This window comes from Hemibagrus wyckioides, linkage group LG08 (assembly GCF_019097595.1).
Source record: "Hemibagrus wyckioides isolate EC202008001 linkage group LG08, SWU_Hwy_1.0, whole genome shotgun sequence".
Lineage (NCBI taxonomy): Eukaryota > Metazoa > Chordata > Actinopteri > Siluriformes > Bagridae > Hemibagrus > Hemibagrus wyckioides.
Window position 1 is genome coordinate 13,185,392 of NC_080717.1, and position 25,517 is coordinate 13,210,908.

Below are 25,517 nucleotides of genomic sequence, written 5' to 3' on the forward strand. Positions count from 1 at the left end.
TTCTGCAGCATTTGACACAGTTAACCACAAGACTCTTTTGTCCCCCCTCAGGAGTCTTGGAAATTGTGAAACAGCTTGGGAATGGTTTGCATCCTACCTGGATGGTCGCTCATATCAGATAACATGGACTTTACTGGTTTCCCACAAGGCTCAGTACTTGGTCCTCGCCTATTCTCCCTCTACACTCACTCTCTTGGCAAATTTATATCCTCACATGGCTTTTCATATCACTGCTATGCTGATGACACCCAACTTATCTTCTTCTTTCCTCCTTCAGATACCACAGCTTCTGCTTGGATCTCAGCGTGTCTGGCGGACATTTCATCTTGGAAGACAGCTCATCAGCTGAAATTCAATCCAAAACTGAACTGCTGGTCATCCCAGGTGATTCATCCCCAGCCCAGGATCTTGCATTATCTCTGAACAACTCGATGATCTCCCCTTCAGCCACTACTCGCAACCTTGGGGTAACCATGGACAATCAACTGTCCTTTTCCTCCCATGTTGTTAATGTGACACGCTCATGTCGTTTTTTTCTGTACAACTTCAGAAGGATTCGACTATTTCTATCCACACAAGCTACTCAAGTGCTTGTTCAGTCTCTGGTCATTTCAAGACTTTACTACTACAACTCTTTATGCAATTCATCCACTGCAAATGTTCCAAAATGCAGCTGCATGACTTGTTTTCAACCCCCACTGCTGCATTCCCTCCACTGGCTTCCGGTAGCTGCACGCATCAGATTCAAAACACTGATGCTTGCCTACAAAGCCAAGAATGGACCAGCACCATCTTACATCAAAGATCTTATTACTCCTTGCACTGCACCTCGCTCCCTCAGATCCACTAGCACTGCCCAACTAGTCCCACCATCTCTCAAGATAAGAGGTAGGTATACATCTAGCCTCTTCTCTGTTCTGGCACTGAGATGGTGAACATCCCCTAGATGACTCAAATGACGACTGAAGACCTACTTCTTCCTTAACTACTTAAACTAGCTGTTATTTTCCCCTGTTTTTATGTATTGTTATATGTTGTATGTACATATTTTTAAAAAAAACCAAAAAAAAACACCAACTCAGTTTAGGCTAATCCTAAGTATCCTAAGTCTGTAACCTAAGAGTGTCTGTCAAATACCAGAAATGTAAATGTAATCCATTAGCAGTAATCCACAGGGCAAAATACAGGTCAAAACACAGAACATCAAATAACAATGAGAAAACAATGAACAGGTCAGTATGTATTTAGCACTAGCAATACTTTGTCTTCAGTCTAGGCATGAGCATGGTTTAAAAAGGGAAAAACCTGGAAGTGTCCTTCGACCCCAGAGCTGAGTCAATATTTGGGTGAAGGTTCCCTCTGGTGGTTGGGAGGGGGCATTACCAGTGAGGTGGCGACAGATTCCCAGCTTGGTGGGGATTTCCTCACAGCATGGTAGCAGACTGCACACCTCATTGAAAGCAGCCCAATATCTAACAGCTTTCTTGGAGTAGTCAGATAGAATACATATGACATCTTCTTTTGAAGGATCTCTTTCTTCTGCATAGCCTTTCTCAGCAACAGTTTGCATTCCTGAAAATAGTCATAATTCACTACTAGTGCTCTAGCTGCTAGTCATCTCTTGACATTTCCCTCTAAGCATTTGAATTTGAATTTAAGCTTTTTGCAGCAAAAAGAATTTCTGAGCAGTTGAGACATGAAACCTTTCTTCACTTCTTTCTTTCACCACAGTTATTTGCAAGCTGCAACTGTTAGATCTAGCTTATGTCACACAGCATCACTTCGTATAGGTTGCTTGTCTTTTACAAATATGAGTATTGTGCACCATATTGGGCCAATATCTAATACCAGTATTGTTATTTATGCATCTCTAGTAAATACCATGACTATCACATTTTGTTTTCAGGTGCATCTCTTACAATAATGGCAATTCCTCTCCTGTGTTTCTATGCTGACCACAATTTTATTTTAGAGTTTATATCTAGTTTACAGGGAGGACTGAAACATCATTTCTGAAACATCTCTGCCTTGAGAAATGGGCATTGCGGAATGTTTAGTTTCTGTAAAACTCAAAATATTCATCTTATTTTTTGTATGACTTCTCTACACCTTAGCACTTTAATCTAGTGGTGCACTGTAATTATGGTGGTACCTTCTTTCCTTAACAACTCTGTTGTTGTCTTGTTATCCAACTTAAACAGGGAGATGTTTGACTGCTGTCCTAGCTGGGCCTTACATACATTAATGATGCACCAAATGTTTGTGGAATCATGACTATACATATATACAACATATTTTGAGCATCAGATTCCAAATTTGCCCCCCCACCCCCCTTTGCTGTTTTAACAGCCACTTTTCTGGGATGGCTGGGATTCACTATTGTTTGAAATTTGGCAGTGGGGATTTGCACAAGAGCATTAATGAGGTAATGCACATGTGTTGAGTGACCAGACCCAAACATTTGACAGGTAGCTAGCTAAGCACAGAACACACATTCATGTAAGAAAATGCCATAATGTTGAAGATAAATATGTTCAGCATATAGTTACAAATACATTAATTCCATAGTACATCCTTGCATACCTCCATTTAAAATAAAATATCTACAATAGAAGAAAAAATTTAAATGGCTGAAGTTCCATATACCAACAGGTGATCTGTGCATTGCATTTTCCATGCGTTGCAGCCACTAGAGTGGGGCATGGTCCGGGGAGAGGGTGACAGCCCATCCCAACAGATAGAACCTGAGGGTGAGGGCTGCCCTTCTGATGGCTAGACACACCTTCTTTATCGTTCTGCACTCAAAGTCTTGCATGGAGTTACAGCTGATGTGTAGCACACCTGGGACACCACATCTCCTAGAATCGAATGCATATTGGCATATTGAAAACAAGTCATGCAGCAGCAGTCTCAAAATGACTGAGCAAGCAGTCTACTGTGGATAATTTTGGCTAAATCCTTCTGAAGCTGTAAAGAAGATACTAACGTGTCAAATTAACAATATGCTAGAAAAATAATATTTGATTATCCATGGTAATCCAAGGTTCTGAGCAAAGACCGAAGAAGAGATCAGCGAGATGTCTAGGAAGATTGCAAGCACCTGACCTGGGGATGAGTCACCTGGGATGAATAGCATTTTTGCTGGGATTAAGTTTCAGCTAATGAGCTGTCATCCATGATATGTTGAAATCTGAGCAGAAGCTGTGGTATTTGAGGGAGGAAAGAAGAGAAGATAAGTTGAGTGTTATCAGCATAGCAGTCGTAAGATAACCCATGTGAGGATATAACTTTGCCAAGAGACTAAGTATAAAGTAAGAAAAGAAGATGACAAGGCACTGAACCTTGTGGGACACCAGTGGAGATGCTGCATGGAGCAGATTTCAATCTTCTCCGTTACATCATACAAGCATCCTTTGAGGTAGGAAGCAACCAATTCCTATGCTACTCCACAAATTCCAAGACAAGGTGAATAAAAAACTTATGGTTGACTGTGTCAAACACTGGCAGAAGGTCAAGGAGGATAAAGACAGATGTCAACTTAGCTGATCTAGCAGCATGTAGTTTCTCTGTGACAGCCAAAGTGCAGTCTCTGTGGAATGTGCTGAGTCAAGGACAGACTGGTTGGGATCTAAGAGATTGTGCTCTAAGAGATAGAGAGATTGACAGTTGATTATAAACCGTGCGATCAAGAATTTTAGAAAGAAAATAGAGAAGTGATACCAGTCTGTTGTTGCTGATGTCTGATGGATCCAGAGCAGGTTTCTTCAGGATGGGAAGAACCATTTCTCTCTTCAATGTAGTTGGTACATGACCAGATGTTATGGAACCATTGATGATTGTAGTGATAAAGGGCAGGAGGTCTTTTGAAATCGTCTGGAGCATTGTCGAACTGATTGGATGTAGGAGGCAAATGGTATTGCAGGACAAGATGACTTGTAAAACTCTGACTCTGTTTCCAAGGTTGAGAAATGTGACAGTGAAAGAAGTAAATTTAGCCAAAAGACTATTGGGAAGTTAAAGCACTGTTTAAGACTTCCATTTTCAGAGGTTGTTGGGAATGCAGCCTTTCTCTTGTCGTTAATTTAGACACTTCCTATTTAAAAATGTTGCAAGCCTTAGCAGAGTTCACAAAAACACCTTCAATTTATAAATTAGTAATCCCTGCCCATAATTCACGCCTTTAGGGAGAGTGAAATTAATTTTATTAATCACCTGAGAGAACAAATTAGCATAAACCTTCACTACAGAAGCAACCGTGCTACACAATGAAACACAAAAATTTAAATAGCACACGTATAGAACCAACTAACTTAAGCAGTAAATCAATACACAAAACGTCAATACACAAAACATCAGAATCCTACCTTACCAGAACCGAATACATTCAAGAATTAGAAGAGTTATGCCAGAAAGTATTTGCTGGGATGCAAGTTGGGATCCCCTAGTCAGGATGAGCACGCAGTGTGCCAGCCCACTTCAACCCCTCCTTTATTCGGCCCCTCCTCTGTGCTCCTCCAGCTCCAGGAATGATTCATGGTTGTTCTGATGTCCCATTTTTGCCAGGGCGACATGGGACTTGGAAATACCTGCCTGCTAGACCAGGTGCTGAAGCATCTGCCAATCTGCCACCTGGACATTGAGCAGATCCTGGATATGCTGCTTTAGGTTTTGGCAGAGCTGGAGGATTGCCTGTTGCTGGATTTTGTAGTGGCTGGTGAAGGACTTAACCATCTCAGCATGTGCAATATGCAATTTTAAATATCTTATGGACAGTTGTTTTGATCAATTTAAAAAGGGCAAACAGTACCGGCAAATGTGAACAGAGGTCTATTATGCTAAAGAACCACACAAATTCGAAATATCTAAACAGATATGTGTATGTCTGTGTATGTCATTTGCAGTACAATTCCAATGTAGTTTTTCTATTTTTGCAGATAGTGCCTCAGGAGATGACAGAGAATTGCTTTTGGATCAAAGTCAAAGAGGAGAAATTTGAGAACCCAGACCTTTTTGCCCAACTCTCACTTACTTTCTCATCCAAGGCCAGAGGTAAACAGGACTTTTTCTTATTCCTTCCCGCTTATTACACACTCAGACCACATTTTAGATATCACATGATTTTTATGAGAGCTTTTATCTCGGCTAACTGTAGGAATATTCTTTCTCTTAAAATATGATTTATTATTATATGTTTAAAAATACTGCCTGATTGTTAGCACATAGTTTTGTTTCTCTTCTCTGCCAGTTAGCAGACAACATGAGAGTGTTTGATAGTGCAAAAGTCCTGATCAGTAATAGTTTCATTAAGTCCTTTAGATGAAAGAAATATAATATTTAACAGTCCTAGCTTCACATCAGTGGTGCTGGCAGTGCATTCTGGCTCATGGCTTATGTTATGTCTGGCACCCTGGCTCCCAGTATAAGGTGTATAACCAGTGCTGTTAAAGGCCTAGCTAATTTCACATGCTTTAGAGTCTGTTTAGAGATAGAGTCTCCAATAATCTCTTTCAGGATTCTCTGTGGGTGCTTCAGTGTGGAGAACAAAACTATTATGGCAAGTTCACACTGCACAGTTTTCATCGGTTGTTTTCACACTGCACGACTATCTAGGGTAGCATTCAGTCGCTGCTGTGTTCACATTGCACAATGGATTAGTGACAGGGGGTTTCACTTGACTTCACAATAGGAAGAATCGCAGACAACTCTGTTTGGTCCGCAAACTGCATTTCACAAACAACGTACGCAAGAAATAATAAGGAAATAATGCAAGATCACATGCAAGATCCGAAATAGTACCCCGCAAAAAGTTTGTGATCCAAATGGGAGAATCGCAGGGAGCAAGGATTGTGCATTTTGCATAATTGAACAAATGAATCATTTTGCAATGTTCTGCTGCTGATGTGGCTGGTCAAGCAAATGTTTCTGCTTTATTTCTATTTGATGTAATTGTAAAGCTTATTTTTACGTATATAACTATATTTATATTTATGTTTCTGATAAAAACCTATAAACTCTATTAAACTATATTGTGCTCCAATTGAAGCCATGCTTGCTGATATTGTGGTCTACTGTATAACTCCTCCCCAAACTGCCTGCTGCCCTGTATCTTGCTCTCTCATTGGCTGTAGATCATCGCTGAGGTATTTTTAAGTCAGGGCTAAATTCAAATTTTATTGGTCACATACGAAGTCATACACAGTATGACATGTAGTGAAATGCTTTTTACGACTGTCTTACATAAAAAAAAAAAGAAATAGTAAAAAGGAAAAATTTAAAGTGTGGACATGAAAAATAGGGGATATAGTTAAGAATATATAGGGAAAAGTAGGGAAAATTAAATGGTAGAAATCACAAACGAAAATAACTTGAAAGTCAAGTGTCAGATATGCATATGCAAATATATGTCTACGTACACTATATTGCCAAAAGTATTCGCTCACCTGCCTTGACTCGCATATGAACTTAAGTGACATCCCATTCCTAATCCATAGGGTTCAATATGACGTCGGTCCACCCTTTGCAGCTATAACAGCTTCAACTCTTCTGGGAAGGCTGTCCACAAGGTTTAGGAGTGTGTTTATGGGAATTTTTGACCATTCTTCCAGAAGCGCATTTGTGAGGTCACACACTGATGTTGGACGAGAAGGTCTGGCTCTCAGTCTCCGCTCTAATTCATCCCAAAGGTGTTCTATCGGGTTGAGGTCAGGACTCTTTGCAGGCTAGTCAAGTTCCTCCACACCATTCTCTGTCACCCATGTCTTTATGGACCTTGCTTTGGTCACTGGTGCACAGTCATGTTGGAAGAGGAAGGGGCCAGCTCCAAACTGTTCCCACAAAGTTGGGAGCATGGAATTGTCCAAAATGTCTTGGTATGCTGAAGCATTCAGAGTTCCTTTCACTGGAACTAAGGGGCCAAGCCCAGCTCCTGAAAAACAACCCCACACCATAATCCCCCCTCCACCAAACTTTACACTTGGCACAATGCAGTCAGACAAGTACCGTTCTCCTGGCAACCGCCAAACCCAGACTCGTCCATCAGATTGCCAGATGGAGAAGCGCGATTCGTCACTCCAGAGAACGCGTCTCCACTGCTCTAGAGTCCAGTGGCAGCATGCTTTACACCACTGCATCCGACGCTTTGCATTGCACTTGGTGATGTATGGCTTGGATGCAGCTGCTCGGCCATGAAAACCCATTCCATGAAGCTCTCTGCGCACTGTTCTTGAGCTAATCTGAAGGCCACATGAAGTTTGGAGGTCTGTAGCGATTGACTCTGCAGAAAGTCGGCGATCTCTTCGCACTATGCGCCTCAGCATCTGCTGACCCCGCTCCTTCAGTTTACGTGGCCTACCACTTCGTGGCTGAGTTGCTGTTGTTCCCAAACACTTCCACGTTCTTATAATACAGCTGACAGTTGACTGTGGAATATTTAGGAGCGAGGAAATTTCACGACTGGATTTGTTGCACAGGTGGCATCCTATCACAGTTCCACGCTGGAATTTACTGAGCTCCTGAGAGCGACCCATTCTTTCACAAATGTTTGTAAAAACAGTCAGCATGCCTAGGTGCTTGATTTTATACACCTGTGGCCATGGAAGTGATTGGAACACCTGATTCTGATTATTTGGATGGGTGAGCGAATACTTTTGGCAATATAGTGTATATATATATAAGGCAAATGTAAATGTCCAATTGAACAGGGAGTAAAGTGTCAGTGCAGTGTGCACACAAAGATGTACAGAAAAGATGTACAGTGAGAGTGTTGTGTGTACAGAGTAGTGCAGAGTACAAAGTAGTGCAATTATTGTATGTGCAACAATCAGCTGAGGTAGAATGTTATGTCGTGTGGGGGTAAGTCCAGAAAATCCAGATTCTAGGTGTACTGGTTGAGGGCCTGAATGGCCTGCGGGAAGAAGCTCCTCCTCATTCTCTCTGTGTTCGCCTTCAATGAATGGAAACGTTTCCCTGACCTCAGCAGAGAGAAGAGTCCATTGTTGGGATGACTGAGGTCCTTCATAATCTTCCTGGCTTCGGTCCAGCACCGCTTGCTGTATATAGTGTCCAGGTCAGGAAGCTCAGTGTGGATGGTATGCTCGGCTGATCGCACCACCCTATGGAGAGCTTGCCTGTCCTGTTTGGTGCTGTTCCCAAACCAGGCTGTAATACTTCTAATCAGGATGCTCTCAATGGTGCAGGTGTAGAATGTCTTTAGCACCTTTGAGGGCAGTTTAAAGTCCTTCAGGCATCTGAGATGATAAAGACGCTGCCGGGCCTTCTTCACCAGGGTGTTAACATGACAGGACCATGTCAGGTCCTGCGTGATGTAAACACCTAGGTACTTCACCTAGGTCGGGAACTGTCCACTCTCTCCACTGGGGTCCCGTTGATAGTGAGGGGCTGATAGTTCCTCTCCTGCTTTGTGCTAAAGTCCACTATCAGCTCCTCAGTCTTGCTAACGTTCAGGAGGAGATTGTTGACCTGGCACCATGTCTCCAGGTTTTTAATCTCCTCTAGGTAGGCCGTCTCGTCGTTATTGGAGATCAGGCCCACCACCACAGTATCGTCCGCAAACTTCACGATGTTGGTGGAGCTGGAAGTATCCAGTATCATGCGGTGTGAACTTGGCATTAGACACATGAAGTGGTGAGGAGTGGTGCTTTCATGGGCGAGCTTTAGCCTTTCTCATACAGACTCTACACTGTTCTCTCTGCTTTTCTTCTACCCAAATGAATAGTGGGTCCAATCAAACCCTATTAGAGGATGGTTTGTGGTGCAGAACGAGGCGTGATGACATAGAAACCATAAGGATGTACTTTGGATTTATATATACTGGCAGCTGTCACAACAGTGATAACTTTAACTTTCAAGTCCATTAAGTACTTAATGGACTTGACCAAGTAACTTTTAAGTCCATTAACTTAGAGAGAGCAAGATAGAGGAGATTAATATCAAGTTGTGATACCCTTCACATTTTCTCAGTTGCTCTTAATTCTCTCTGATCAATGTACAACTTATATAACAGCCAGTATAACTATATAGCTTGCCTTCATAAGTAACTTTTAAGCTAATACTCATAGACTCCTTTGAATTTAAAAAATTTATTCATGGCTATCTAGGCTTACTTGACTAGTTCAGATTTCCTTTTTAAAGGGATTTTTAAAAAGGTGACTGTTAATTTTGCTGTTATTAAATTGATGACTATTTAGTTTGCAAAGCAAGAAACTAGAGGTTTCCAAAAAGCAGGTTAAAGTATATGAATTAATGATGACAAAATTTGCAAAGGGGGAAAATACAGACCATTTTTATAGTCTAATCACTCAGAGGATTATGACATGCCATTAAATGCAGACAGCAAAGAAAGTTGATATCTTTGTTTTTATATTTTCAATGACTAACAAAGAAGCATTAATTATTAGTGTAGTTTGCAGTTTATAGTTGTTTTCCTGCCCAGACATAAAGTTTGAAGTTCTTTTTAGATTGACTTCAATTTCTTTTTAGTTTGATGGGAGAAGGAGAAGAAAGCAACTCAATCCTTTGAAGCCTCTGTGTGAAAAAGATGCTGCCTTTATAGTTGTCCTCATGCGGTGTTCTGTGCTGATGACTGGTGATGAAGCATGCTTTAGTATTTAGTCTTCTCATTCATTTTGCACATTTATCTGTCTTTGGATTCATTCGTTATGATCTCAGATGAGAGAAAATAGGCTTCACTTACGGCAATCAGAACTTTACAGTCCATCCTGGTTACCCATTGGACCAAAAGAAAGTGAGCAAAGGTTGGTAAAGTCCTTTTGATGGTTCACAGGGGTTGAGGTATAGTCATCTTACATATGTCCAGTTGCATGAAGTGCACCCTTTAACTGTGAAGGAATAGGATCTACAGTCCTGTTAGTTAATAAGATTTTTTCAAAGAATGCATTGCTTTGTTTAATCCCATTTTACTGGATACCAACTGCTGTGATGAGAAAACGGGTTAGCCAGCTTAGATGCCTGTTGGATTTTACTGCAAAGAAAAAGTAGATTTATAATATATCCTATATCTTATTGATTGTATTTTTAGCATTTTATTTTAGTACATTTTTAGTAAACTGTCCAAGTTATTTTATGTTAAAATGTTGATGAGAAAAACAATTATTTCCATTGAAATTAATTAACAGTTGTGGTAGAAACTGGAGTGCACGTATACAGGGTCATTTCAGTATTATTTTATAAATGAGACTGGCCCATGGGCCTTGTGTTTGACACAAGCCATAATGTTGCATAATGACTTTCTTACCTTTTTTGCTGAGGAAGTTGATACATAATAGAACTCCCAAGTATTTATATCACAACAATAATATTATCAGTGTATATTTGTGACAAAGTAATACAGCATCATTTTTTAAAAGAATTTTATTATTATTATTATTATTATTATTATTATTATTATTATTTAGGTGTAATTTTTAGTGTTCTGATTTTGCTTAACAATTAGTTACTATGTAGTGTAAATCAATATTTGAGACATCATTGCAAACATCATTTCATGAATATAGATGAAAAGTTAAATGTTAATTTAAACAAAAACAAGGAAACTAGATTTGCTAACTGACAGAAATGCTAGCAAATGCATGTATAATACACTTTCCCTAGTTTAATGCTATAGTTATGGCTTCCACCCTGCGGAAAGAAATCTAACAAATAAGAAATTTTGTAATGTAATTGATTCATTTTTATACCACATATTAAACCAATATTTAGAAATATGTTTAATTCAATTTAGAATAAGCTATGAAATCATGTTTTGAAGAAATCATCAATATTTTTTGTAAACTATATGAAAGATATTCTCTAAAATCTGAACAACCAAGTGGTTAAGGCACTGGGTTGCTGACCGGAAGATCGGGGTTCAAGCCCCAGCACCGCCAAGCTGTCACCGTTGGGCCTTTGAGTAAGGCCCCCAACTCGCCCTGCTCTGGGTTCGCTGCATCATGGCTGACCCTTCACTCTGACCCCAACCCCCATGGATGTGAAGAAAGAATTTCACTGAGCAGTAATGTATATGGGACAAATAAAAGCAACTTAACTGCTCATGAGGTTAGTCTATCAGCGCTCAGGGGGTTAGTCTATCAGTGAGCAAAAATCCTCTTCTAGGCTATGTTCAAAAATGCAAATTAGTATCTTAGTAAAGTTGTCTTAGTAAAGTACTGGGCCACAACAAGCCAACATTGAGCAAATCAACACTGGATTTACTGCCTACTAAGAGTGTCTCAAAGCAAGGCTCTTAGAAATCATAAAAGAAATAGATAATATGTCAAAGATGTGACAAAAACCCTGCTTCCATCTTGGCTACTATATTGTCAATTTCATTATTCAGTTATTAATCACTGAATAATTCAGGTATCAGTGGTAATTGCACCCTTGTCTCTTGCAACATGTTACAATTTCCAGACCACATCATTACTGACTATTTAAGCTATTCGACTAATTTTTATTCAAATTTAAAATGTGTGCAGAGGACATGTCTCATCACAGACTTCTGGTCTCTTACACTTGTTTCCACAGGGTTTTTTTCTCTGCCATTTTCACATTTAGCTTACTCAAAAGGGATACATTTTTTTCTGGATTTCTTTAAAGCTGCTTTGTTATGATGTCTATTCTTAAAAAGTGCTATACAAATAACATTTCATTCAGACCACAGCCTATTGTCATGGTTGATTCTGTGTGGACTTCAGGGAACAAGAACAGAGTGAAAGGGTGTTCAAAAGAAGGCTTCATTTCCTCCTTTTTCTGTCAGTGTGGTAAACAATCCCCAGTGTCTTATGCTCAGCACAGATTCTGGCAGAATACCAATGATGTAGTCTTTCAGCAAGTGTTACAAAACTGTTTTTAAAGAAGGAGATTGAGTCTGTGGGATTGAAAATAGTTAGGCACAGTTGTGGGGATTAGAGATCAGAGGCAATGAATGAGAAAGAAAAGCAGTCAGTAGAGGGGAAAAAGTGTTGAAGGAGGTGGCCAAGCAAGATTTGGGGTTTGTCTAATGAGAAGAAAAAAAAAGATTTTTAACATGTTTCATGGCTGTCTGGAAGACAAGGAAGCTTGCTATGGGATGTGCATGTCCTTTATGCTTCCTTTAACAGGTTCTCTTCAAGTAGCTTCACTGATTGATGTGATGCTTCTGTTTCTTTCATTCTCCTCCTGTGCCTTGACTTTACTGTCTTGTAATAAGCTAATCTAAATACTACAATAGCCTGCAATAAGCTAGCCTGAGCATTTGTCACACCACTTCCTAATTTATTCTTCTAAAATCCCTGCTCTACAAGATTAGACTTACTTCTTTCAGAATTCCTCTGGCAAAGAGCAGGTTTAAAAGTTTTTTTTTCAGTATTTCCTTAAATAGGACCAGTATAAGAGTGCCAAACCTTTTCTTCCTGCTTTATGTCTTTATTTAGTTCTGCCTTTTGGAGTTCACACAATTCTTTATGGAGGAATTCCAGGAGATGTTGGATAGATTCTACCGTACACCTCAAAGGTGTTCTATTTGATTTGGATCCAATGACTGGACAGGCCACTGAAAAACTCTGAACTCATTGTCATTTACATAAACCAGTTTGAGATTACTTTTGCTTTGTGACTTTGCTTATCAGTGGCTTAAATTATGAGTACACCCTTGGTTTAATTCTATTTTAAAATTTTTGTTCTTGTATGTCCAACATTATCTTTAATAATTGTTAATATTTTTCATGTTTAGTTTTCAGAGAGAAAAGCAAGACTATGCTTAACAGAAGTATGAGCAAATAAAGAAGTACAAACAAACAAACAAATAAATAAATAGACCACCTACTAAAGTCTCATCTCATTAACCATTAACAACTACAGGTCATTTAGGGTAGATACAGGCTTACAATTTAGAAATCAACCCAATTACTATGAAGAGAGGTTGAACCATTTTATTCTTTTTACTGACAGTGAATGTTGTTGTAATGTTGCAGTATTGAACGGGGATGGGCTGTGTGCGTTTTGGAGAGTGTTGTTCGAGGGTAGATTTATTTTGCAGTTCTAAAACATATTTTGGTTGCCATCAATGATAAAAACATTTGTTTTAATCTTAAATTTACAAGTTAGCTTTATGATTCTATCATATGATTCTATTATATGGACCCACTGAACCGACAGAAACTTTACGGCTGTGGCACTTCCTTTCAATCAACAGATGAACTTGAGCGCATACTACTGTCAGTGCAAGATATACTTTCTTCAGTTTCAGAGATGATTGTGATTATTGCTTTAGTACCAGATGTGATTTTTGAACTCAGAACCAGTATGCTAAATGTGTTTGTTACAAAGCAGCTTTACATAAATATATATATTTTGATATATAACCAGAGGTGAAGATGTCAAGGAAAAACTCCCTGAAACAATATTAAGAAGAAACCTTGAGAAGAATCAGATGCAAATGGAACCCATCTTCATTTGAGTGACACCAGATAATTGATGGAAAAAATTCCTTTTTAAAACTGTACTATATATTCAAAAATTGCATAAACAGGAAATTCAATATCAACTGTTCATTAATGGACACTTGAGTGCAAAACTGTTCATGGTAATTGTAATCACATAGCCATTTTCATTGTTTCTGAATGGGACAATCCACAGCAGTCCCAAGCATCTAAAAGCTGTCCATGTGGGGTCATCAGCAGCAACAAATGGTTCAAATAATGAGAATAGAAGAAAGGCCATAGTATGGATCAGGCAGGTCCGGAGAGCAGACATGGTTCAGCATCACTGGTATTACAGGAGTTGTAACTCATGTGAATCATACACAGTACAACATGTGGTTAAATACTGTCCATGTAAAAAAGAATTTGAGATAAAGTCAATATTTTAAAAAATATTTAAAATAGAATTTAAAAATAATATTAAAAAATAATGAATAATAAGGAAATAAATCCAATCTGCTGTAAAATAAAGTGACATACTGTACAAGGTAAAATAATAGACAAAGAAGTGGGTTGGAAAAAAGAAAGGGAATGTGAATACAATGGCTGACATATTAATATGAGTAAAATGAGTATGAATATACTTTTGAAAAATTCCGAAGTGTGTGCAGTTGGTGTGCACTTACAGTTTATTCTGTGATGCATGTTGTGCAAAAGTCTGAAAAGTCCAAAGTTTTGTGCAAAGTCCATTTGAGGTAGTGGGTTTTAAGTCCAGAAGAGTCAAAGCTTTCTAGGTATTCTCCTGGTTGAGAGCTTGGATAGCTTTTGGGAATAAGCTATCAAAGCTCCTCATTCTTTCTGTGTATGCCTTCATGGAGTGGAAGAAGGAAGGTAGTGAAGGACCTCAGCCACCAAAACAATGGACTTTTCTCTATGCTGTCAGAAATAGCCTTCTTCCTTGGGTGGCTGAGGTTCTTCACTCTATTCCTGGCCTTGATCCAGCACTGCTTGCTGTATATTGAATGCAGGTAAGGGAAGCTCAGTGCGCCAAGTATGGTGAGCTCGCCTATCCTCCTTGTTGTTGTTTTCAAACAAGGCTGTGATGTTTTTCATCAGGATGCTCTCAGTGTTGCAAGTACAAGTCCTTAGCACCTGAGAGGGCAGTTTAAATCCTTAAGCAGTGTTGATGTGACAGGACCATTACAGATTTTGTGTAATGTGAACACCTAGGTACTTGGTATTTACTCTGTGCTGAACTATCAACTCCTTTGTCTTGCTGATGTTTAGAAGGAGATTATTCTCCTGGCACCATATTTCCAGGTATTTAAACTCAGTAGGCCATGGAGTTGGAATAGGCCACACCATAAGTGTACAGTGAGTACAGCAGGGGGCTCAGAACACAACCCTGGGGGGCTCCATTGCTGAGGGTGAGGGAGGATGAGACATATTTGCAAACCTGTACTGCTTGTGGAAGGAGAAACACTGATTACTTTATTAATCCCAATGGAACTTATTTTTCCAGAGACTGCTACAGAGTACTGATATGATTATTTTCATATGATGGTTAAGTACAATGTGTATTGTGCGCATAGCGTATGCAGGGACTCCAGCAAGACTAGTTATAACAGCATAAGTAAAAGAAAGTGCCAGAAAGTGACACAGATATGATGGAGCTCTGGGACATACAGAGGCCAGCCACTCCACTTTCACATTGTGAACCATCCAGATCTACTCCTTTACCTAAGAAAAAAATATTGACAAAAGGCTTGACTAATCAAATTTATTTTTACTCTAGACTCGTCTAGTCTCACTCTAACCGGACAGTCTGGTTTGTAATTGTTGGTCTTTCTAAGAGAAAGCTTTGCCCCCTTCTGTAGCCTTCACTCCTCATGGTACCAACTAATACCCTGCCCATTTTAATCAAAACAGGAGTGTGGGATCATAAGATACCAAAAGTTTGCCCAAATACTGTGATGCAAGACCATTTAGCTTTCCTTTAAAGGTCAAAATTGTTATTGTTGTCAATGCTAAATTTGTATGGGAGCCAGTGTAGTGTTGATAGAATAGAGGTGATGTAGTCATAGCTTGTGGTTCTAGTAAGAACTCTTGCTGCTGCATTCTGTATGAACTGGAGCTTGTTTCTGCACCTACAGGAATATACAAGCAGTTAGGCATAACAATAATCCCAAACTAAAGGTAACAGAAGCAAAAAAAAAAGTTTTTCTGCATTGTAGTGTAGTGACATTCTACACTGATCAGGCATTAACAGGTGAAGTGAATAACTCAGATTATCTCCTTATCATGGCACCTGTTAGTGGGTGGGATGTATTATACAGCAAGTGAACATTTTGTCCTCAAAGTGGATGTGTTAGAAATTGTGATGGACAGACGACTGGATCAGGACATCTCCAAAACTGCAGCTCTTGTAGGATGTTCCCAGTCTGCAGTGGTCAGTATCTATCAAAAGTGGTCCAAGGAAGGAACAGTGAACCAGCGACAGGGTCATGGGTGGCCAAGGCTCGAGGAGCGATGGCTGGCCCATGTGGTCCGATCCAGCAGACCAGCTACTGTTGCTCAAATTGATGAAGTTAGTGATGCTTCTGATAGAAAGATGTCAGAATACACAGTGCATGACGGGTCAGGGCTGTTTTGGCAGCAAAAGGGGGACCACCAAAATATTAGCTTTATTTCAAACAGTATGTTTGAGATGAAAGAAGGCTACATTAACATTACTAACATGTTTTAGTTATATTATTCATGTGAGCTTCATGTGAAAGACTAGACTAGAGTCAATAATCACACCAAACACATTTACAGCTGCTCATGAAAGAGAAAGGCCACCATCCAGAGAAACAATGTATTCAGAAAGCTTACTTGTAGCTGCATGTGGTCCTACTGAAATATACTTCTGTCTTTATTAAGCTGCTGTCGCTCATCTGTCTTTGCTAAAACATACAAATGTGTGTCATCAGCATAAAAGTGGAAGCTAATACTAAGTGTATGAATAATTTTACCTAAGAGGTAGCAGATTTCAGAAACAAACATAGGGTCTAAAACAGAACCTTGCAGAACACCATGTAGCGCCTGCTAACTGCTAACAATTGGTCAAATAAAACGTGAGCCGACAGAGAGCTGTTCCTTTTACTCCAATAACATTTTCTAGTCTATCAAGGAAACTAGTATGATCAAACAGTTCTCTAAGCAAAACCAGCTAGGAGCAACATCAGCTAGGTGACATAACCCTGATCTAAGTCCAGTAATAGGCCATTTGCAGCTTTAAGCAGTGTAGTTTTTGTACTGTGATGAGGCCAAAACCCTGATTGATACATTTAAGAAATGTTATTCCTGTGTAGGGTTAAGCATAACTATTGTGATACAACTATCATTTTCTAGGATATGTAGGTATATAGATATATATAGGTTATGCTAATCGAAGAATTTATTTTTTAGAAGTGGTTTGATTGTTTCTGGTATTATCTGTTAAACATGTATGGATCTAGCACATATGTTGATTTATTAATCTAAATTTTATGCTTAATATTTTCAATTTTGCCATTGAAATAATCTATGAAGTCATCAGTACTATATATTGATGGTGTACAAGTTTTTATGATGGTCTTATTCCTAGTTAATTTTGCTTCAGTACTAAATAATCAAAGATTATTTTTGTCATCTTAAGTTAGTAGTAGTTAGAACCTTCCTGAGAGAAATGGACAATGCCCTAACAGCCTTGCCATTAAAACTGCTCCAATTTAAAGCCCAAATTGTTTTATGGAGTACCACCTAGACATTCAGCAGTTCAGCGACCGTAACCTGCTGTTAGCTATGTCATCTATGCATTGGGATGGGGCCAGAGCATATTACAGCATCAGACATCACCTTTGCTAACCTCCACACCTACTAGCCTTTGACTGACAAAGACGTATATCATTAGCTCCTACATGGAAAATTACCTTAGAGACCCTATGCTTGCCTAAGAGCCTATAACACTACTCTGTGCAGTGCTGCTGGAGCCCCTAAAGGCTTAGCTAATTTCAGATGCCTTAAGATAGAGTCTCCTATAACCAGAGCCCTTCCAGATAGATAGATGTCATCCTTTTAACCTTCCTCTGGAGTTTACATTGGTCATATTCAGTGCCGTTTATATTCCACCTCAGGTGGACATGGACACTGCTTTATGCGAGCTGCATGAGGCACTCACACAGCACCAGATTCAACACTGGGACACTGTGCTTATTGTGGCGGGGGACTTTAACAGCGCCAACTTCAAACACGCAGTGCCGAACTTTTATTAGCACATCACCTGCCCCACCAGGGCAGGTCAAAGATGGCTACAAGGCACAATCTCACTCCCCATTTGGGAAATCCGACCACGCCGCTATCTTCCTCATGCCAAAATATAAACAAAGGCTCAAGCAGGAAGGCTCAGAGGGAGGTCGCACTCTGGATGGACCAGTTGATGGCCACTCTACAGGAAGCTCTGGATGACGCAGACTGGGACATGTTCCTACGCAGTTCTGATGACATCAATGTGTTTCTGGAAGCGGTTGTGGGATTCATTGGGAAACTAGCAGATGATACTCTGCTAAAAACCACCATCAGAACGTTTCCCAATCAGAAGCCGTGGGTGGATAAAACCATCCACGACGCTCTGAGATGTTGCACCGCTACCTATAACGCAGCGTCTCATAACTCATACAGGCTGCATCATACAATGTGAGAAAAGCAGTGAAGGAGGCGAAGCAGAGCTACGGGAGGCAACTAGAGTCACAGCTCCAACAGAGTGACTCTAGGAGCCAGTGGCAGGGACTAAGGATAATAACGGACTATAAAGCACCGACATCCAGTACGATGAATGTGGAAGATTCTCTGGCAGATGAGCTGAACACCTTCTACACTCACTTCCAGGCTGCAGCTAATGATGCCAATGCTAAAGCTAATGCTACAGCTAATGCTAATAGCTGCAGACAGGAAGAGAATGCCAACACCGGAAATGCATTCATCATCTCTGAGCATGATGTGAGGTGAGCCTTCAGAAGAGTGAACACCAGGAAAGCAGCAGGACCAGATGGAATATCAGGTTGAGTCCTCAGAGCCTGCGCTGACCAGCTAGCACCTGTGTTCATAGACATATTCAACCTCTCCTTAACCCAGTCGGCAATCCCAACATTCTTTAAAGAGTCCATCATTGTTCATGTCCCGAAGAAACCCCATCCTGTTTCCCTACTTGACTACCGCTCTGTAGCCCTGACCTCAGTAGTGATGAAGCGCTTTGAGCGGCTGGTCAGAGACTTCATCATCACTTCACTACCAGACACACTGGATCCATTACAGTTCACCTACCACCCGAACTGCTCAACCGATAAAGCCATTTCCCACCTCCTTCACACATCATTCACTCACCTGGACACTATAAAGGGGAATTATGTTAGAATGAAACCAAGCTGGAGCACCTGGGACTCAGCCCATCTCTTTGTGGATCTCCAATTTCCTAACAGGCAGACCACAGGCAGTAAGGATGGGCAGACATGTCTCAGGCTCACTAAGCCTCAGCACTGGAGCCCCCCAGAGTTGTATGACTGCATGGCCACGATCAACTTTACCAACATCATCAAGTTTGCTGACGACACCATTGTTGTCGGATTGATCTCTGATAACAATGAGACGGCCTACCTGGAGCATATTAAGACTCTGGAGAACTGGTGCCAGAGGAACAACCTCCTCCTTAACATCAGCAAGACTAAGGAGCTGATAGTGGACTTCAGCAAAAAGCAGGAGAGGAACTACCAGACCCCCGTGATCAACGAGAGCCCAGTGGAGAGAGTGGACAGCTTCAGATACCTTGGTGTTCACATCACGCAGGCTCTGTCATGGTCCTGTCACATCAGCACCGTGATGAAGAAGGCCCGGCAGCATCTCTACCACCTCAGACGCTTGAGAGACTTTAGACTGCCCGCTCAGGTGCTAAGGAACTTTTACTCCTGCACCATAGAGAGCATCCTGACGGGAAACATCACAACCTGGTTCGGGAACAGCACCATGCAGGAGAGACGAGCTCTTCAGAGGGTGGTGCGATCAGCTGAGTGCATCATCCGTACCAAGGTCCCTGACCTGCACTCAATCTACAACAAGCAGTGCTGGACCAAGACCAGGAAGATCGTGAAGGACCTCAGCCACCCCAACAATGGACTTTTCTCTTTGTTGAGGTCAGGGAAGCGCTTCCGCTCCCTGAAGGCCAGCACAGAGAGACTGAGGAGAAGCTTCTTCCTGAAGGCTATACGGTCTCTCAACCAGAACTCCACATAGGACTCAACTGATTGGACTTGCTATGTTTCCTTCACACATGTGTTGGAACCCACCAAACCAACCACACCATACATTTGCACATTTGAACTTTACAGGACTGTGGCACACAATACACAATACATAAAACATAAACATATATTTTGCACATTCTTCTCTCGTATATACACAAAGAGGACTTGTGGACATCTGCACTTTAAAGATACCACTGCTTCTCATCATCTCATCACCTCATTTCACTCTATGACCACCCCGTTCTGCTGCTGTCTGCACATTGCACATTTATTGCATACTATACACTTGATATAGTTTTGTTATTATACAGTTGTTTACATTTCACATTTTTTTATACACATTCTATATTTGATTTATATATTCTATACATATATTCTGTATACATATTATACTCTACCTTACTTTATTTATATTTTATTCTATTTTATTTATATTCTGTTTTATTTTTACCTACTGTGGAAAATTGTAGTTGTTTATATTTCATATTTTATATTTTATCCTTGTCTTTTTTCTGTCTTTATTCCTTTTTCCTTTCCAATGGATAAAAACAGTCATGTAAGCATTTCACTGCATATCATACTGTGTATGATTATGTATGTGACAAATAAAATTTGAATTTGATATATAGATACAACATTTTTGTCATTGCAAAGTACAGGTGCATAGCAACGAAATGCTGTTTAGTATGTAGCAGAAGTGCAAATAGTGAATGTATGTGATGTAGCAGGATGCACAGAGTAGAGCAGAACTGCAAGGTGGTTACAGGCAGTGAAGTGTTGGTGAGAATTGAGAGTCCTAGTGGTGTAGTGTAGAGTTCAGAATATTTATAGTTGTGGGGAAAAACTGGCCCTGAACCTCTTGGTCCGGATGGTCCTGTATTTCTTCCTGGATAGAAGGCGGTTGAACAGTTTGACTAGGGTGGGATGAGTCCTTGATGATTTTGTGTGCTTTGCGCAGACATCTACTGTGGTCAAATGACTCAATGGCAGGTAGTTGGGTTTCACCACCCTTTGCAGAGTTTTCCTTTCACACACTGTGAAGCTGCCATACCACATTGTGATAGAGCTTGTCAAGATACTCTCAATGATGCAATGGTAAATAATGCATCAAGATCTTGGTTTTTTTTGGGGGGTTTTTTTTTTAAGTAAAATTTTTTATGTATTTATTTGGTTTAGTACACATCAGGAACATGTATCACAGTCCTATGAACTGTATACAATAAATGCCATAAAGCTTTCCACTTGTAAAAAGAATCAAAATAAAGTCAGAGAAGCATAGTAAGCATCTTTTTAGCCTATAATGAGCCTGGCAGTGGTACCTTCCAGCAAGACAATGTCTCTAAAATAAGAGAGCCAAGTGAAAGTTGCGGGTGGATGGCTCCATCCATAACTTCAAAATAGTCTTTTTGGCAGCAGTACCTGCTGCCAGTAATGCCCATTGTTGATGAGCATTCAGCTGGAGAGTGGAATCAGGCTTTAAAGGTGAAGGGTTTATTACCAGTGTGCAAATGGTTGTTATGCCATAGTGGAGCTGTCTTAGTGTATAGAAAGGGGTCTTCCGTGATCATCTCAGCCTTCATCCATGCATTGAGAGAATATTCAGTAATTTTTCTTTGAACATTTTGAAATACCTAAAAGGGGAACAGGATGGATATTATTCCCCTCCAAAAGTTGCCATGGAACCGATGAATCTGAATTACCCAGGTTTTAACTGCCCTAATTTAAAACGTCAGATTATACAATTCAAAGTCAGGAAGACCTCCATCCATTGCAGTCTTGCGCCGCAATGACTGTAGTTGGATTCTGGGTTTTTTCGTATGCCATATGAATCTAGAAATAGCCATATTAAGCTTTTTAAAAAACCTCCCGCCAGTGGAAGAGGCAACATAGAGGATAAAAAATTAACCCTGGGAAGTACATTAATTTGTATTGTAGATATTCTTCCATGGAGAGCCAAACATAAGGAGGACCATGTGTCTAAGTGTTCCCTGATCTTATTCAGGAGAGTTTTATAATTACAATTAGATATTGTTTCAGACTTTCACAGGCATTAAAGCGGATTTGTTCCAGTTGATTTTGTAACCTGTGCGGAATGTATTGAAAAGGTTTAAGCACTCAAGAACAGACAGAAATATTAGAAACGTAGAGCAAAATATCATCAGCATAAAGAGATATTTTGTGTAGGGTATTTACACAGATAATAGGTTGGGTAGATGATGTTTGTCATACTGCTTGTTCCAATGGCTCCACTGACAAAGTAAAGGGGCAAGGGCGATAATGGTCAACCTTGGCACCCTTGATCTTTACTTTGTCAGCGGAGCCATTGGCACAAGCAGTATGACAAACATCATCAAGAGTGAAGGAAGGAGAGGCTAAGGAGCCTGTAAGAACCCAAGGTGAGAAGCAATTGTAAAGTGTTTTAACCATGTTGACAAATCCCTGTCCAGCCCTTACATGTTCAAAAACTGCCCAAAGGAAGCTCCACTCAATTCTATCTAAGGTCTTCTCTGCGTTCTCATGAGATGATTGCAGAGGAGGCTGAATAAGAAGATCTATGTAGAAGTCGCCGGATGTTATCAGAGGCTAATCAATTTTTAAGAAAACCAGACTGATCATAGTTAATGACCATATGTATGCATTTATTTAGTCTATGGGCTGAAGTTTTAGCAAAATGTTTTGCATCTGTAGTTCGTAAGCTAATGGGTGCATTCTAAAGGCTCTTTGCCTTTCTTAAGTAAGAGGAATAATGAGAACTATTTTGATCCCTGTGTAGGGATTTTTTTCAATAAATCAGAATTTTCAATTACAGAATTAAACACTATTTTCAATTACAGAATTAAACACAATTACAGAATTAAACACATTGAGAATAAGAGGTTATACTACATCCTAAATGACAGAAATTAATTCAGGGGGGATTCCATCACTACCTGCTGTTTTGTTCTTTGGCATGGATTCTAGAGCCTGTTTCAATTTTTCTAGGGAAAATGGGCAATTTATCATCTATAAAGGATGTCCATCAATTTTAGGGAAGGGAAACTACTGATAGCTTGTAGAAGGAGAGGAGGTATATAGTTGTTCATAATAAGATTTAAGGATTTGATTTATATCTTCAGTTTGGGTGTGCAGAGTGCCATCTTTGTTTATAGCATGTATATTTGCTCTAGATTCCATCTGTTTAAACTGACATCCGTTAACATTCCACCTGGAATGTTGTCATTGCCACCTGCTGGTCAGCATAGGCTTTCACTTCAGTCAGCACTTGGAGTGGTTGATCTGCGATGCATCACCTTAATCGTGGCTGATGCATCTCACATCTTTTCCTGGCAGTTTGGTTACTGTAGTCGGGGAAGAAGAGAAGTGAGCTGCCCTTGTGGGATATTTGTCCTGCAGCATGTGCCCTTTTGAGGATGCCATATCTGTCCTGAAAGCAGAGCAATTTGAAGATCAGGGTTCTTGGGCCCTTTCTGTTGCTATTATCCCCATACACAAAGTGCTAGTTCTCTTAGACTTCCGGTTGAGTGAACACTGGTGCTGTTAGCTTTGGACTAATATGTCCTATTTTATTAGTTGAAGTTCTGCCTTTAGTGCCTGTGTTGGATTACCTGTTTGTTGGTTCCTGCTACATTTATCGCTGCCACTGCCAGAAAGCATACTCCGGTTCATGTTTATTTCCTGAAACAATGTGGATTAATAAGCCGTTTGTGGAGACCATGCTCGTTTGGACTGCATTGTCTCTCATATTTCATCCACTGACAGCAGTAATTCAATATTCTGTGGCTGAGCTCCTGCAACTACGGTTCCACCTGTCGGACCTGCCACCGGCTTTACAACTTCACTTGGACATCGTTCGTCACCCTTGTCGGAAGTACATCCACCGTGGGTCACGTAGGAGGTTTCACTATGATGACTCCAAGACTATAAAATCTTTCTGGTCTTCAACTCGTCACCCCTTAAGAAACACTGGTCGGGAAGTTAACCACTGTGTTTTAGCTAGCCTAGCCAGGTCAGCTAATGACACTGTCAAACATGACATCGACATGACATCGACATCAACTTTGGCCTATTCAACATCTGCTCCCTTATGAACAAGGGTCATCTTGTGCAAGACCTCCTGATGGATCGTAAACTTGACTTTTTGAGTTTGACTGAAACTTGGCAACAGCCTAATGATTTTTCACATTTGAATGAATCTACTCCTCCTGGGTTTGTTTACATCTGTCAACCCTGCCCCTCTGGAAGGGAGGGAGGTCTTGCGATAATCTATTGCGAGAAGTGGAAAGTCTCGTCTGTGTCAGTACTGGTGTTTCCCTCATTTGAAACCATAGTGTCTAGACTGACAGGACCAACTTGTCACCCTATCATTGTTGCTACTATATATATCGCCCAACTAAGCCGAACACTGACTTTCTAAATGAATTTGCCACGTTTCTTACTTATTTAAGTGCACCATATACATACATATGGACAGTACCACCAATGTTCTCACCAGAGACTTTTTATCTTGTCTGGATAGTTTTGGTTTCCAACAATTCATAGATTTCCCAACTCATTGGAAAAAAAAGGACATATTTTGGACTTGATTTGCTGTTCTGGCCTTGTGCCTTGTGACTGTTCTTCAGCCTGCCTGGAACTGAGGATTTACTCACCACTGATGACCTTGTCTTCCACTACAACAATGGTCTTCATAGCCTGCTCAATGCTCTTGCTCCTCTGAAAACCTGGACTGTCTCTTTTACTCATTCTGCACCATGGTACACACCTGAGCTTCGTCATCTTAAAGCTAAAGGTCGTCAATTGAAACGTCTTCACTTAAAAACTTGGCTGACTTTTCATAAACAAATGAATCATAACCATCTGCTTCAATATAAGGATGCTATTTCTACTGCAAAATCTTTCTAATATTCTAACTTGATTAAGTCAGGTGTAGGTAATACAAGAGTACTTTTCTCAGCCTTTAAGATTCAAGAAGCTTTATTGTCATTTCAACCACATATAGCTAACACAGTACATAGTGAAATTAAACAACATTTCTCCAGGACCTGGTGCTACATAAACATACAACAACAAGTTCAAACACAAAAAAACAACACCACAGAGCATGTAATGAACACGGGGTTGAGGTAGTGCAATAATTATTGAACAATATAAGTTGTGTGTGTGTGTGTATGTGTGTCCACACAGGTGAGAGAGAGAGAGAGAGAGTGTGTGTGTGTGTGTGTGTGTATATGTGTGTGTGAGAGACAGAGAGTTTTGTACAGTTCAGTCCTGAGTGTGTGTGTGTGTGTGTGAGAGAGAGAGTTTTGTACAGTTCAGTCCTGGGTGTTGAGGAACCTGATGGCTTGAGGAAAGAAACTGTTACTGAATGCTCCGGTACCTCTTTCCAGATGGCAGAAGGGTGAAGAGTGTGTGTGAGGGGTGTGTGGGGTCATCCACAATGCTGTTGACTTTGTGGATGCAGCGTGCAGTGTAAATGTCCGTAATAGAAGGTAGAGAGACTCCAATGATCTTCTCAGCTGTCTTCACTATCCGCTGATCTTGCGATCCAAGACAGTTCCCAAACCAGGCAGTGATGCAGCTGTTCAGGACGCTCTCAATGGTCCCTCTGTAGAACACAGTCAGGATTGGGGGAGGGAGATGGGCTTTCCTCAGCCTCCTCAGGAAGTAGAGGCGTTGCTGGGCTTTCTTGGTGATCGAGCTGGTGTTGAGTGACCAGGTGAAGTTCTCTGCCAGATGAACACCAAGGAATTTGTTCATCGGTGTCAACGGTGAACTTGACGATGTG

General features: G+C 40.4%; 1 protein-coding gene across 6 annotated transcripts in view; it reads left to right on the top strand.

Annotated features, from left to right (window-relative positions):
• Positions 1–25,517, top strand: part of diaph2 (diaphanous-related formin 2) — a 285,969-nt gene that overhangs the window by 117,530 nt on the left and 142,922 nt on the right. For all 6 annotated transcript variants that reach the window (XM_058396724.1, XM_058396725.1, XM_058396727.1 and 3 more), the window contains one exon: positions 4,935–5,049. In XM_058396724.1, coding sequence (XP_058252707.1) covers positions 4,935–5,049 — 115 coding nt within the window. The remainder of the gene's footprint in view (positions 1–4,934; positions 5,050–25,517) is intronic.